A 14,809-nucleotide genomic window follows, 5' to 3' on the forward strand; every position below is an offset into this window, starting at 1 on the left:
TTTCTGGCCCAGCTTCCCATCAGAAGGAGGGAGGTAGGGAGAAGGAAGCAGACTAGAGGAACAAAGAACAGCCGGGCATCTTGGCATCTTGCGAAGGGCAGAGGAGAAATATGTGACTCAGGGTTGAACTGTGCTCTCTGAACTTGGTGGTTCTCTTGCAGGCGTTTCATGACCCAACTAGGTAACGTCATCAGTGGTAGAAGGGAATGGGATTTGAAGGGGGGAGGAGGAGGAGGTGGAAGGAGGAGTGGGAGGAGAAGGAGGAGGATTGCGGGAACCTTTTTGCTCCTCTGCACATGGTTGTTTTGTTGGAGACGTTTCATGACCCACCCAGGTAACATTATCAGTGCTACAAGGAAGTGGGGTTTGCTGAAGGAGAGGAGGAGGAGGAGGAGGACGACGACTGACTGTGGGGTCCTTGGAGCTCTCTGAAGTTGGTTGTTTTCTTGCAGACGTTTCATGACCCAACTAGGTAACATCATCAGTGTAGTACAAAGGAGAAGGAAAGGAAGGAAGGAAGGAAGGAAGGAAGGAAGGAAGGAAGGAAGGAAGGAAGGAAGGAAGGAAGGAAGGAAGGAAGGAAGAATACTTGTAGCTCAGGGTTGACCTGAAGGGTCCTTGGTGCTCTCTGAGCTTGGTTGTTTTCTTGCAGACGTTTCATGACCCAGCTAGGGAACATCATCAGTGCAGGGTTGCGAGGCTACCAGGAAAACAGGAGGCTAGACTGGGAAGTCCTAAAAGCATCTGGAAGAAGGTTACTGCAAAACACCACTGTTTTCTTCTGGCTATAAAACACCACCCTCCCGTCCATTAAGTCCCTAGGAGCCAAGACCCGGTGGCTCAGAGGCTAAGACGCTGAGCTTGTCAATCAGGCGGTTGGCAGTTCAGCGGTTCGAATCCCCAGTGCTGCGTAACGGGGTGAGCTCCTGTTCCTTGTCCCAGCTTCTGCCAACCTAGCAGTTCGAAAGCACATAAAAAATGCCAGTAGAAAAAATAGGGACCACCTTTGGTGGGAAGGGAACAGCATTCCGTGCGTCTTTGGCGTTGAGTCATGCCGGCCACGTGACCACGGAGACGTCTTTGGACAGCGCTGGCTCTTCGGCTTTGAAACGGAGATGAGCATCGCCCCCTAGAGTCAGGAACGATTAGCACATATGCACCTTTACCTGCTCTGTCTCCATCCCCACTTTGGAGTAACGAGCTGGCCTACAGCCAGTGGATTCACGGCTCTTATCAGTCCTGGCAGAGAAAACGCAGCTGCCTGCCAAAAAAGTTCAAACAGAGTAAGACTTCAGCTCACTTCGAAACGGTTCAGCTAATTTGCTTCCCGTAGAAATGACAGCAGTCCCAAAGCTCCTTATATATCCTGTGGGATGGGGCTCCTGCACCCACCCTTCCCTTTGATGACGCCGCCTCTCTAATCTTCTGAAGCGCGGGTCGATCCAGGCTTGATTAGTATTATTATCAGCTGCATCTGAAGGCCTAGCCTGAGGAAGGGAGGAATCAGGGGATGACGGCCTCATTACGTCCTCCGACTGGCCTGGTTCTGGCTCCTGGAGCCGGGCCAACGGCATCGGTGCTCCCGAGGTAAGTCTTACCGGCCCTTCCCCCTCACTTTCGGAGTCACTTCCGGGCATGGGGCCAGGTTCAGGGGCTGGAGTCACAACATTACCTTTAATATTTGAAAACCAAATATTTAATCTCACAGCAGCCCTCTCTCCGATGGCCTGGCTATTATTATTGTTGTTGTTGTTGTTGTTGTTGTTGTTGTTATTACTTTATTCTTATCCAGATGACGATCACGGGGGCACTTGAGCTGGCATCTGAGATATTGGATCCCAACTTTCACGCTCAAGGGCACATAATCCCATCCAGTCTGGAAAGTTACTCCTCCTTTAACTTTCCAAGACAGAGCTCGGAAACACTGTGAAAGGGGGAACACACACAAACACACACACACACACACACACACACACACACACACACGTGTTGTGTACCAACCACCACCCCTGCCGCAAAACCACCTGCCGTTTCCCTCTCGATAGCAAAAATATCGGTCTTCTTGGTAAACTGGGGGGGGGATTGGCATTTACCGTATTGGAGCGTCTTGCCTGCTATTTTAGATCAGCTTTTCGCCGTTGCACATGACTGGTCAGTGAGAGAGAGAGAAAGAGAAAAACTATTTTGGTCCTGCAAAGCTGGCCTCTTCCAGGCAGCCGCTGCCCCTGTTCCCAGTCTTGAAGGGCATCGGGCAACACACCATGCCTCTCCAGCAGAGGCTTCATGGGCACTTCCCAGCATGGCCCCATCATCCCAGGCATAAGCTGTCTGCAAGGTAGGATCTACAAAAATTTCCCCCTCTCTGGAGTTGGGTTTTGTTTTGTTTTTTCTCCTTGGCTCCCTTATTTGTTGTGGGAAGATACAAACAAAGTCCTTCAGAGGCTGAAGGAACAACGGCATTAAAACAGCCTCTGTTTAGATTGGGACACCCCCAAGGACTTTCGAATCCGGGGCCAGCCTGGAAGGTCAGAACAGAATAGCAGACTTGGAAGGGACCTTGGAGCAGGGGTGAAAGATAGGAAGGAAGGAAGGAAGGAGGAAGGAAGATAGGAAGGAAGGAAGGAAAGAAGGGAGGGAGGAGGGAGGGAGGGAGGAAAGAAGGAAGAAAGGAGGAAGGGAGGAAGGAAGGAGGAAGGAGGAAGGAGGGAGGGAGGAAGGAAAGAAGGAAGAAAGGAGGAAGGGAGGAAGGAAGGAGGAAGAAGGGAGGGAGGAAGGAAGTGAGGGAGGGAGGAAGGAGGGAGGGAGGAAGGAAGATAGGAAGGAAGGAAGGAAGAAGGAAAATAGGAAGGAAGGAAGGAGGGAGGGAGGAAGGAAGGAAGAAAGGAGGAAGGGAGGAGGAAGAAGGGAGGGAGGAAGGAAGATAGGAAGGAAGGAAGGAGGGAGGGAGGGAGGAAGGAAAGAAGAAAGGAGGAAGGGAGGAAGGAAGGAGGAAGAAGGGAGGGAGGAAGGAAGGAAAACAGGAAGGAAGGAAGGAAGGAAGGAAGGAAGGAAGGAAGGAAGGAAGGAAGGAAGGAAGGAAGGAAAATAGGAAGGAAGGAAGGATATTTGTAGCTCTGGGTTGACATGAGGGCGTCCTCGCTGCCTTCTGAGCTTGCTTGTTTTCTTGCCTCTTCTCCTCCAAACCCCACCGAACACTCCTCTTCCCAGATGGAAAATTTTGAATACAGCATCCAGCTGAACGACCGGGATTGGGCTGAATTTTACTTCGTCTCCGAAGAGTGCCGCTTGATCCCCCCGGCTTTGGCGGCTGCCGAAGAACAGCTCCTGAGTGATCTCGAGGAAGGGGAGGCCGAAGGAAAGGAGGGCCCCCGAGCCCACCCAAAAGCCAGCCCTCTCTCCGTTGGTGAGGTTCCAAGTGGGCACCTTCTTGCGGAAGATGCTTTCTCGGGCAGTGAAGATGAATCCGATGTAGGTTCCGTCAGCAAGTTTCTCTGCAGAGGAAGTCAACCAGCCTTTCGGCCTTCCCAACCCTTCCTAAGCCCCTTCCCCAGCCTTCCTTTCAACCCCCAGCTGCCAGGACCCACCGCCAGCTCTGTCCCTCTTTCTGTTGCTGAAGAAGGTGGCGTAGGAGTAGCAGGCAGGCCCATGGATCCCAAAACTAAGGCGGAAACCCACATCATCACCCAAATGAAGGATTCACAGGAACCACCTCCGAGGCCAGAGATGGGAGAAAAATCTTCGGTGCCGCTGCCCCTCGGTTCGAGTCCTGCAGCAGAGACAACAGGGAGTCCAGAGGGAGCAAATGGCTTGAAATTAAACTATCCCGAAGAAGACCATGTTTCCCCGACTGCTTCTGCGGCCTGCAGATTCCCAGGATCGACAAGCAACACGGCCGTTTCTAGAAAACTCGAATTTCCCAAGCTGGGAGACGCAGCTCTAGAACCTGGTTCCCTCGGGGTTTCTTCTGTTCTTTCTCCAACCTCTGGAGAAGCTGAGAATCCAGAGAAGGGAGCTGAGGGCCTCCAGGTTGCCTCGAGGACTTCGTTCCAGGAAACGCATTCCCTTTCTTCTCAAGAACATTCCGTCCAGGTGACACCGCTGTTGGTCAACCACAGGGCAAGGACTTCTAGGAAGGAAGAAGAGGGTATCCTGAAAACAAAGAGTGGAGCAGAGCACAGCAGGAGCTTCAGCCCTAATACTTCTCAAGAGGGAGACCGAGCCAAGGACAACGGGGTGGAAGGATGCCCAGAAGTTCTAGAAGAAGATGGATCTCCAGAACCATCCCTGGAGGTTGTCCACACTTCATCAGGGAAGACGGAAAGGCAGAACAATGGAGAACCTCGTCTCCATCTTGGTCCTGCCATCCCACGTGAAGGAGAGGCCCTAACTAGGACTCGAGAAAACCCGAGACTTGTTCCGTACCCTCTGAACTCAAATGACTGTTCAGAAGAAACTTTAACCCACATGACGTGGCCCGAGGTGTACGACTATTTCTTCTCTGATGATGATCTCCATGAAATAGAGAGGCCATCATCGCAGGAGGGACGGCCATGGAAGACCAGCCATGACCATCCATCAGAGCTACCGGCAATGTCAGGTCCTGAAATGTATGAATATTTCTTCCAGGATGTAGGTGAGTCTAGGGTTGAAGAGGAGACCTGGAGCCAAGTCGGTCCTTTGGAGACATCCCTCAGCTCTGCCCATGGTTTGGTTCCATCCAGTGACTTGGAAGAGCCACCATCCAACATGAGCACCACCGATCCCATGGGGTTCCCAGAAGTGTGCGAGCACTTCTTTGCACACCAACCACAAGACAAGAGCAGCCGTAGGCTCAACATCTTGGCCGTGCCAACTTCAGAGTTAGGGAAGGCCGTGAGAGCTTTAACGTCCTTTGTATGTAGGCCAGTCCGCTTTCTCAGATCGCGGCCAAGGCGGAGAAGATCTCAAGCAAGAGTGATGCTCGTGTCTCCCACACTTCTGGATGGAACATCCCCAAGACCAGAAAACCTTGGGGTAGCTGTCTTTAAACCAGGTATTCATTCTTTCCCATCCTTAACTGAGCTTCTGGTTCAACCTGAAATTCTCTACTAATAACATTCCTAAGTTTCATTGCTAAATCAGGTTTCAAAAATTCTGTGGAATAGCTTTCTTAGGGGATTTATACACTCCTGCCCATCTAAAATACATTGTTTTCATGTGAGATCTTTTGTATTCCAGTCAATGCAAGACCTGAGAAGATCACATATGACATTATTTGCCAAATCCTTCCGACTTTAGTGCATTAACCAATTTTGTCGTTCTTAACTTTTGGTGCTCTAGATTAGTCTGTCCGGACAAAATCAATATTTTTCAAGAGGAAAATAATACAGAACGACAGCGTTGCAAGGGACCTTGGAGGTCTTCTAGTCCAACCCCCTGCACAAGCAGGAGATTCTATATCACGTCAGACAAATGGCTCTCCAATCTCTTCTTGAAAACCTCCAGTGATGGAGAGAACCCACCAATTCTGGAGGCAAATCTTTCCACCGATTAATTACTCTCGCCAGTCAGGAACTTTTTTCCTTAGTTCTAGGTCAGTGCTCTCTTTGATAATCTCCCATCCATTACTTCTCGTCCTGCCCTCATTGTTTTGTAGAATAGGCTGACCCTCTACCTTTGTGTGACAGCCCCTTAAATATTGGAAGACCGCCCACGGCGGGTTTCCAATATTCTTACCACTGGTTCACCCCGCTCGTGCACCATCCATGCATGCGCCCGGCCTTCCATGCATACACTTTGCTCACGCACGCGCCTTCCGTGCATGTGGTTAAATATTTTTTATTTATTTATTTATTTGCATTTATATCCCGCCCTTCTCCGAAGACTCAGGGCGGCTTACACTATGTTAGCAATAGTCTTCATTCTATTTGTATATTTATATACAAAGTCAACTTATTGCCCCCAACAATCTGGGTCCTCATTTTACCTACCTTATAAAGGATGGAAGGCTGAGTCGACCTTGGGCCTGGTGGGACTAGAACCTGCAGTAATTGCAGGCAGCTGCTGTTAATAACAGACTGCATTAGCAGCCTGAGCCACAGAGGCCCATAGGATGGCATTATGTCCAGGTGGGCCTCATTTGCCACTATCAGTTCACTCAAACCGGTACGAACCGGCACGAACTGGCTGAATACCATCTCTGAAGAAGGCTATCGTAGATCAGCTCTGCCGATCCCAAAAATTAACCCAGCCTTAAGTTTGGCCACATTTAATAGCACTGTGAGAACCCCGGGACTGTGCATTGAGAGACGTGGACACAATTTTCCTCTTTCAAAACTGTTGAATTTTTGTCTGGACAAAAGAAGAAGCGGTGGGAAAGTGCAGGAGCTGTTCCTCGCAAAGAAAATATTACGAAGATTAAAATCTCTGAACTTGGGCAAGGCAGTTAGCTGAGAAGATGCTGTTTTTGTAGACATCTAAGAGTTTTTTTTCCCCTCTCGCTTTCTTCTAAGAAAGGAGCGCTGCTTGCTGTGGGCTGAATGACTGGCAATCTCTTGTTTTTTAGTTGAAGGCTAAAAACCCTTTGCAGATTCGGCCAAGAGGTGTTGACTCAGAGAGCGTCTCTCTCTCTCTCTCTCCCCCCCCCCCACCTCAACCTTTGAGTTATTTCCAATTCTAAATTGAGCTTCTGACCTTGGGCAGAAAAGCAATCTGGGACAGCCAAGGAAAATTTGTACTTCAGGGGCCCTTGAGAGACACAAACAAACCCGCAGATGAAAGGAGCCTCTCTGCAACTTAAGCCAAGAATGACCTTTGAATGTTTTTTTATTTTTTTTTTAAAAAGACAACGATGGTGGTATATCTATCACAGCTTCGACCTCAGCCAAGTGGAGATAAAGATTGAGGTCTCTCTTTTTTTTTTTTTTGAGAAAAAGTCTTTTTTATTTGGCCCGCGATAATCAGGTCTGAAAGTGGGTTGTGTGTTTTCTTATTATGGCAACCATACGGTCTTTTTTATCATTAGGGTGTTATTGTTGTTTTAAAAAACTGGATAACTGGAAGAAAAACTGCCGGTTCTCACCAGCAGGCATAATAAGCCCCAGAGCCCCTCTTCCACAAACATATTGTATAAATTAAACAACTGATCATTGTTGAGTTCCCTGTGAATTTGGTTGTTTTCCTGCAGTTGTTCTTGTTACCAGGGCCCAGTGGTGAAATTCAATTTTTTTTTTTACTACTGGTTCTGTGGGCGTGGCTCGGTGAGCGTGGCAGATATTTTTTTTTGGGATTTATGGATTAAAACCTGCCCTTCATCTCTTTGCGAAGATCATTCACCTGGAGACGTTTCCTGTGAAATAAAGCGAGGCCCAGCTAAGCCAGACTTGGTTGATTTCAAAATCATGCAAGGTCAGGGCTTGGTTGGAAAGTTACCAGACAGTGGGCTAGACTGAGAATTTGGGTGTGTGTGCGGGTAAGGGACGCAAAACAGCTTCATTTGCCGCTTCTTATGATTGTGTGGTGGGGATTTTAACACAGGTAGTCCTCAATTTATGACTGCTTGTTAGCAACTGTTCAAAATTACAGCAGCAGTGAAAAAAGTGACATTTTACAGAATAATTTGAAGAATAACAGAGTTGGAAGGGACCCTGGAGGTCTTCTAGTCCAACCCCCCCTGTTCAAGCAGGAGATAGCAATAGCAATAGACCTTAGACTTATATACCACTTCACAGTGCTTTACAGCCCTCTCTAAGCGGTTTACAGAGTCAGCCCTATTGCCCCCAACAATCTGGGTCCTCATTTGACCCACCTCGGAAGGATGGAAGGCTGAGTCAACCTTGAGCTGGTCGGTCAGGATCGAACTGCTGGCAGTGGGCAGAGTTAGCTTGCAATATTGCATGCTAAGCACTGGGAAGGAAGGAAGGAAGGAAGGAAGGAAGGAAGGAAGGAAGGAAGGAAGGAAGGAAGGAAGGAAGGAAGGAAGGAATAGCACAGATTTATATACTGCTTTATACAGCCCTCTCTAAGCAGTTTACAGAGTCAGCCTATTGCCCCCAACAATCTGGGTCCTCAGTTTTCCCACCACGAAAGGATGGAAGGCTGAGTCAACCTTGAGCCTGGTGAGATTCGAACTGCCAAATTGCAGGCAGCCAGCAGGCAGCAGAAGCAGCCTGCAGTACTGCACCCTGACCACTGCGCCACCATGGCTCAGTGATCCTATACATTTCAGACAAATGGCTTTTCAGTCTCCTTAAAAACTTCCAGTGTTGGAGCATTCACAACTTCTGCAGGCAAGTTGTTCCACTGATTGATTGTTCTAACTATCAGGAAATTTCTCCTTAGTTCTAAGTTGCTTCTCTCCTTGATTAGTTTCCACCCATTGCTTCTTGTTCTACCCTCAGGTGCTTTGGAGAATAGCTTGACTCCCTCTTCTTTGTGGCAGCCCCTCAAATATTGGACCACTGCTATCATGTCTCCCCTAGTCCTTCTCTTCATTAAACTAGACATCCCCAGTTCCTGCAACCGTTCTTCATATGTTTTAGCCTCCAGTCCCCTAATCCTCTTTGTTGCTCTTCTCTGCACTCTTTCTAGAGTCTCAACCACTTTCTTGCATTGCATGATTGAAACACACAGTCACATGCACAAAATTTGGGTCCTTGGCAGCCGGCATATATTTACGATAGTTACAGCATCTTGGAGTCACCTGATCAGCTGGCTTCCGACGAGTCAAAATAACCAGGGGGAAACCCGATTCATTTAACACCCACGTGGTTCACTTAACAAGCATGGCAAAAAACGCTTGTAAAATTGAGCACAACTGTAATTGCTTGGCAATGGAAGTTCCAGTCCCCACTTGTGGTCATAAATCAAGGACTTCCTATATTGTATTATTTTTCAACGTAGGCTGGCAAATATTTTTTTTCCTTTTTAAGTTGTTTTTTTTTTACAAACATATCAATGCATCAACAATTTGGTGCCTTGGTGTCATACGTTCTAATACCAATAGGACTAATAGCCTTAGCCGTAGTTATTACTTTCAATCCAATTTATATATTTCTAATAGTAATACGTATTTATATAAAATTGCAATCTATTCTTATTCAATTATTCCATGTTTTCTCTTATTATTACTCTTATTTTATTATATTCTAATACAAATAAAACTAATAGCATTAGTCATAATTATTACTTTCCATCCAACTTATATATTTCTGATAGGGATACATATTTATATAAAGTTGCACTTATAATTTTTCAATTATATTATTCAATTATAATATTATTCAATTATTCCATGTTTTAAGTGGATTATTTAATTATTCCATGTTTTAACGCACTTATTTATTCAAGCGGGACAGGCTTAATATTTTTAAATTTTTAACTGGGGTTTTATTATTTTAGGGTTCGTAATTTTAAATTTTAAATTTTTTAATGTTGGCCATTTTTTTCTAATATGCTCGGTTTTAAATTGTTGTTTTAATTGTATATTTTTTATGTTTTTTATCTTTTGGCTGTCCCTTGGGAGAAGGGCAGTATAAAAATTTAATAAATAAATAAATAAATAAATTTTGTTATAGAAAACTGTGTACACTAACATTCCCCTTTTCTCTTATTTCTATCTCTTATTCTAACTTTTAATCATATCATCCTTTGTTAAAAAAACATTTTCTTCCTACGCTACCTAACTTCTTATCCTGCCACCTACCAACAAAAAGAAAAAGAAAAAAAAGAAAAAAAAAGAAAAAAGGAAAGAGAGAGGAAAAAGGAAGGCAAATCAAAACGACACCAAAAACGAAAGATCATCTATCCATCATCTCTTCCCCGCTTCAATACTTTAATTGCTATGCTTTTTTTTTCCTTATTGATTTGTCTTCCATATTCCTCTCTAAGATCTTTATCTCTTTCTCCATCTGCTTCTTGGCTGTTCAATCTGAGTGTAATTTTGATTTCATGAACCCCTGTGGAGAGTTTTTGAGGGAGACTGGGGGTCCTAGGACCCCACTTTGGATGCCCGGATCCTGCACTAAGGGGGATCAGACCAGTGGTAGGATTCAATTTATTTATTTATTTATTTATTTATTTAAATTTTTATACCGCCCTTCTCCCGAAGGACTCAGGGCGGTGTACAGCCAAAAATAAAAACAGCAAGTATACAAAGTTAAAATATCAATTTAAAATACCTATTCAATAGTGGCCGAATTAAAACCGTCAGATTGACCTAACCTAAAATACCCCATATAAAATTACAAAGGATTAAAACTTTAAAATTTGGAATTTAAAAAATCAGTCAGTCCAGTCCCGCTTGAATAAATAAGTGAGTTTTTAATTCCCGGCGAAAGGTCCGAAGGTCAGATATTTGGCGCAAACCGGGGGGAAGGTCGTTCCAGAGTGTAGGTGCTCCAACAGAGAAGGCCCTCCCCCTGGGGGCCGCCAGCCGGCATTGCTTGGCGGACGGCACCCTGAGGAGACCCTCTCTGTGAGAGCGTACGGGTCGATGGGAGGCATAAGGTAACAGCAGGCGGTCCCGTAAGTACCCGGGCCCTAAGCCATGGAGCGCTTTGAAGGTGGTAACCAAAACCTTGAAGCGCACCCGAAAGACCACAGGTAGCCAGTGCAGACTGCGCAGGAGCGGTGTTACCCGGGAGCAGCGAGGAGCTCCCTCGATCACCCGCGCAGCTGCATTCTGGACTAACTGGAGTCTCCGAGTGCACTTCAGGGGTAGCCCCATGTAGAGAGCATTGCAATAATCCAGGCGGGAAGTGACGAGAGCATGAGTGACCGTGTTCTCTGTTTAACAACCGGTTCTCTGCCCTAATGACCAGTTGGGTAGGAGTGGCTCAGTGGTCATGTGACCGTGTGGGCGTGGCCAACTCAATGTCACTCACATCGATGGATGCTTCGCCTTAGCTGTTACAATGTAATAAGGGTTAACCAGAGAGGCGGTTTCTGTAACCTGGGCGATAAAGATTAGGCTAGAAACACCACCAGAATGTTTCCTTCTTGCCTTCCTTACAGGATTAGCCCTGTAAAGTGAAAAAAAAAAGAAAAAAGGAAAGAGAGAGGAAAAAGGAAGGCAAATCAAAACGACACCAAAAACGAAAGATCATCTATCCATCATCTCTTCCCCGCTTCAATACTTTAATTGCTATGCTTTTTTTTTCCTTATTGATTTGTCTTCCATATTCCTCTCTAAGATCTTTATCTCTTTCTCCATCTGCTTCTTGGCTGTTCAATCTGAGTGTAATTTTGATTTCATGAACCCCTGTGGAGAGTTTTTGAGGGAGACTGGGGGTCCTAGGACCCCACTTTGGATGCCCGGATCCTGCACTAAGGGGGATCAGACCAGTGGTAGGATTCAATTTATTTATTTATTTATTTATTTATTTAAATTTTTATACCGCCCTTCTCCCGAAGGACTCAGGGCGGTGTACAGCCAAAAATAAAAACAGCAAGTATACAAAGTTAAAATATCAATTTAAAATACCTATTCAATAGTGGCCGAATTAAAACCGTCAGATTGACCTAACCTAAAATACCCCATATAAAATTACAAAGGATTAAAACTTTAAAATTTGGAATTTAAAAAATCAGTCAGTCCAGTCCCGCTTGAATAAATAAGTGAGTTTTTAATTCCCGGCGAAAGGTCCAAAGGTCAGATATTTGGCGCAAACCGGGGGGAAGGTCGTTCCAGAGTGTAGGTGCTCCAACAGAGAAGGCCCTCCCCCTGGGGGCCGCCAGCCGGCATTGCTTGGCGGACGGCACCCTGAGGAGACCCTCTCTGTGAGAGCGTACGGGTCGATGGGAGGCATAAGGTAACAGCAGGCGGTCCCGTAAGTACCCGGGCCCTAAGCCATGGAGCGCTTTGAAGGTGGTAACCAAAACCTTGAAGCGCACCGAAGACCACAGGTAGCCAGTGCAGACTGCGCAGGAGCGGTGTTACCCGGGAGCAGCGAGGAGCTCCCTCGATCACCCGCGCAGCTGCATTCTGGACTAACTGGAGTCTCCGAGTGCACTTCAGGGGTAGCCCCATGTAGAGAGCATTGCAATAATCCAGGCGGGAAGTGACGAGAGCATGAGTGACCGTGTTCTCTGTTTAACAACCGGTTCTCTGCCCTAATGACCAGTTGGGTAGGAGTGGCTCAGTGGTCATGTGACCGTGTGGGCGTGGCCAACTCAATGTCACTCACATCGATGGATGCTTCGCCTTAGCTGTTACAATGTAATAAGGGTTAACCAGAGAGGCGGTTTCTGTAACCTGGGCGATAAAGATTAGGCTAGAAACACCACCAGAATGTTTCCTTCTTGCCTTCCTTACAGGATTAGCCCTGTAAAGTGAAAAAAAAAAACCCAAAACAAAATAAGATTTTTTCCACCAACCGGTTCTCCAAACTGCTTTCAGAAAGTTAAACAATCGGTTCTCCCGAATTGGTGCGAACCGGCTGAATCCCACCACTGGGTCAGACTAGATGTCCTCTGAGCGCCACCGATTCCAAGCACCTACTTTCTTAACCACCTTGGTTCTTTTTTTCTTCTTCTTTTTTTAAATTCAGAGAGGCCTCTTCAGCTGGTCCTCACGCCCAGAGATCTGTGTCTGGGATTTGTGGCGTTGGCTTCTTGGGCTGTGAAAACCTCCGACCTTCACTCTCCCGATGCTTGGAAGATTGGTAATGCTTCCCAGGGCTCCTGTGCGTGGGGAGAAATGAGATGTAGGGAGGGGGTGGTGGGCCGAAGATAACCCAGGAATGCCGACCAGCTGGTTCCCCCTCCATCTGAACCGGTTTTTTTAATTTTCTCAGCCCGTTTTCATTCCCTTTCTCTTAACTCCTCATCTTTTCTTCATTCCGTTTTTCTTTTTCAAAGCAACCTTCCTTCCACGGGTTTCAAACCAACAGCAGAGAGAGAGAAAGAGAGAGAGAGAGGGAGAGAGGGAGAGAGAGAGGCCTGTTTCTCCCTCCTTTATATTTTGGAAAGGAAGTTTATTTTTAAAGAATGTGAGAGCAGGACTCCTAGGCCTGTGCCCCCACCCCCACCCCACCCCAGCCGTTTCTCCCGTTCCTTCCTACTTTTTGAGAAAGAAAGAAATTCAGAGAGGCAATTCATATAAGGAGAAAATGGTCTTTCCTTTCCTTTCATCTTTCTTTCCGTCCCTCTTCCTTCCCTCTTCCTTTCTTTTCCTTTCCTTTCCTTTCCTTTCCTTTCTTTCCTTTCCCTTCCCTCTTTTTCTTTTCTTTCCTTCCCTCCCCTCCCCTTCCCTCTTTCTTCCCTCTCCCTTCCTTTCCCTCTTCCTTTCCGTCCCTCTTCCTTCCCTCTTCCTTTTCTTCCCTCTTCCTTCCCATCCCTTCCCTCTTTGCCTTTCCTTTCCTTCCCCTTCCTTCCCTTCCCTCTTCCTTCCCTCTTCCTTTCCTTTCCTTTCCTTCCCTCTTTGTCTTTCCTTTCCTTCCCTCTTCCTTTCCTTCCCTCTTCCCTCTTTTTCTTTTCTTTCCTTCCCTCCCCTTCCCTTCCCTCTTTCTTCCCTCTTCCTTCCTTTCCCTCTTCCTTCCCTCTTCCTTTCCTTTCCTTTCCTTTCCTTCCCTCTTCCTTTCCTTCCCTCTTCCTTTCTTTTCCTTTCCTTTCCTCCCCTTCCCTTCCCTCTTTTTCTTTTCTTTCCTTTCCTTTCCTTCTCTTCCCTTTCCTTTCCTTTCCTTCCCTTCCCTCTTTCTTCCCTCTTCGTTTCCTTCCCCTCTTCCTTCCCTCTTCCTTCCCCTTCCTTTCCTTCCCTCTACCTTTCCTTCCCTCTTCCTTCCCTCTTCCTTCCCTTTCCTTTCCTTCCCTCTTTGTCTTTCCTTTCCTTCCCCTTCCTTTCCTTCCCTTCCTTCCCTCTTCATTTCCTTCCCTTCTCTTCCCTTCCCTCCCCTCCTTTTCTTCCCTCCCCTCTTTTTCTTTTCTTTCCTTCCCCCATTCTTTCCTTCCCTCTTCCTTCCCTTCCCTCTTCCTTCCCTTCCCTTCCCTCTTTTTCTTCCTTTTCCTTTCCTTCCGCTTCCTTCTTTTTCTTTCCTTTCCTTCCCCCTTCCTTTCCTTCTTCTTTTATGTTCCCTCCCCACCCGTCCGTTCCTCTCGCCTCCCCTGTTTCAAAAACCCAACAGATTCCCAAGTCTGTTTTAAACAGAATTCACTTTGTTTTTGTAAACTTCCTAGTCCTCATGAGTCATGACTGGGATGCAGCGATGCTTGGGGAAACCTAGAAGGTTTTTTTTTCCCTAAAGTGGAAACTAAAGGCTTTGTTTTCTTCTCCCTTCCTTTAGCTAAGATAGCAGAAAACAATTGCAGGATTTATTAAGTAAAAGGTGCAAATTGCAGAAAAGATTGGAATATTGGAATATAGAGGGAAAGACTTAAATCTCGGCTTGGTGCTTTTGCTAAGGAAAAATGTTTAAATGTCTTGATCGCATTCCTTTATCTGGACACATATTACGTTTTCTTTCGTTTCCCCCCCCCCCAGTGCTGCTGGCTAATTTTGGGACCCTCTCGGCCATCCGTTGCTTCAGGAGGCAGGTCGTCATGGAAAGTCATCACGGTTCTTAAGCAGACGCAAAGTCAAGTCTTGTGGAATTCCTGAAGGAAGCGATTTGACGAGCATTTCCCCCAAAGCAAGAAAGCAACATTTGGGACCTCTTGGATTTTCAAACTTTACTGGCAGGGAAAGAGGTGAGAAAGAAAGAAGACTAAACCTTCCCTACAAAAATCGGTTTTAGTTACCATTCCTGTTGGGATCTACCTAATCCGAGCCTCAAATCCTTCCTTCCTTCCTTCCTTCCTTCCGTCCTTCCTTCCTTCCTTCCTTCCTTCCTCCCTT

General features: G+C 46.5%; 1 protein-coding gene across 2 annotated transcripts; it reads left to right on the forward strand.

Moving 5' to 3' along the window:
• Window positions 1–2,179: 2,179 nt before the first annotated feature.
• Window positions 2,180–14,809, forward strand: PERM1 (PPARGC1 and ESRR induced regulator, muscle 1). 2 transcript variants are annotated; one of them, XM_058161059.1, is made up of 4 exons: window positions 2,180–2,335; window positions 3,208–5,032; window positions 12,528–12,641; window positions 14,456–14,809. In XM_058161059.1, the coding sequence occupies exons 2-4, from the start codon at window positions 3,208–3,210 to the stop codon at window positions 14,536–14,538; spliced, it is 2,022 nt and encodes a 673-aa protein (XP_058017042.1). In that variant the 5' UTR covers window positions 2,180–2,335; the 3' UTR covers window positions 14,539–14,809. The 2 variants fall into 2 exon arrangements, with proteins under 2 accessions (XP_058017042.1, XP_058017043.1); XM_058161060.1 differs by lacking the exon at window positions 12,528–12,641.

This window comes from Ahaetulla prasina, chromosome 18 (assembly GCF_028640845.1).
Source record: "Ahaetulla prasina isolate Xishuangbanna chromosome 18, ASM2864084v1, whole genome shotgun sequence".
Classification (NCBI taxonomy): domain Eukaryota; kingdom Metazoa; phylum Chordata; class Lepidosauria; order Squamata; family Colubridae; genus Ahaetulla; species Ahaetulla prasina.

Excerpts from the sequence above, each read along its gene's own strand:
- PERM1 (XM_058161059.1), top strand. The coding sequence starts at position 3,208 with ATGGAAAATTTTGAATACAGCATCCAGCTGAACGACCGGGATTGGGCT. Across the intron at positions 5,033-12,527 it reads GGTAGCTGTCTTTAAACCAG|AGAGGCCTCTTCAGCTGGTC; the intron begins GTATTCATTCTT and ends TTTTAAATTCAG. Across the intron at positions 12,642-14,455 it reads TCCCGATGCTTGGAAGATTG|TGCTGCTGGCTAATTTTGGG; the intron begins GTAATGCTTCCC and ends CCCCCCCCCCAG.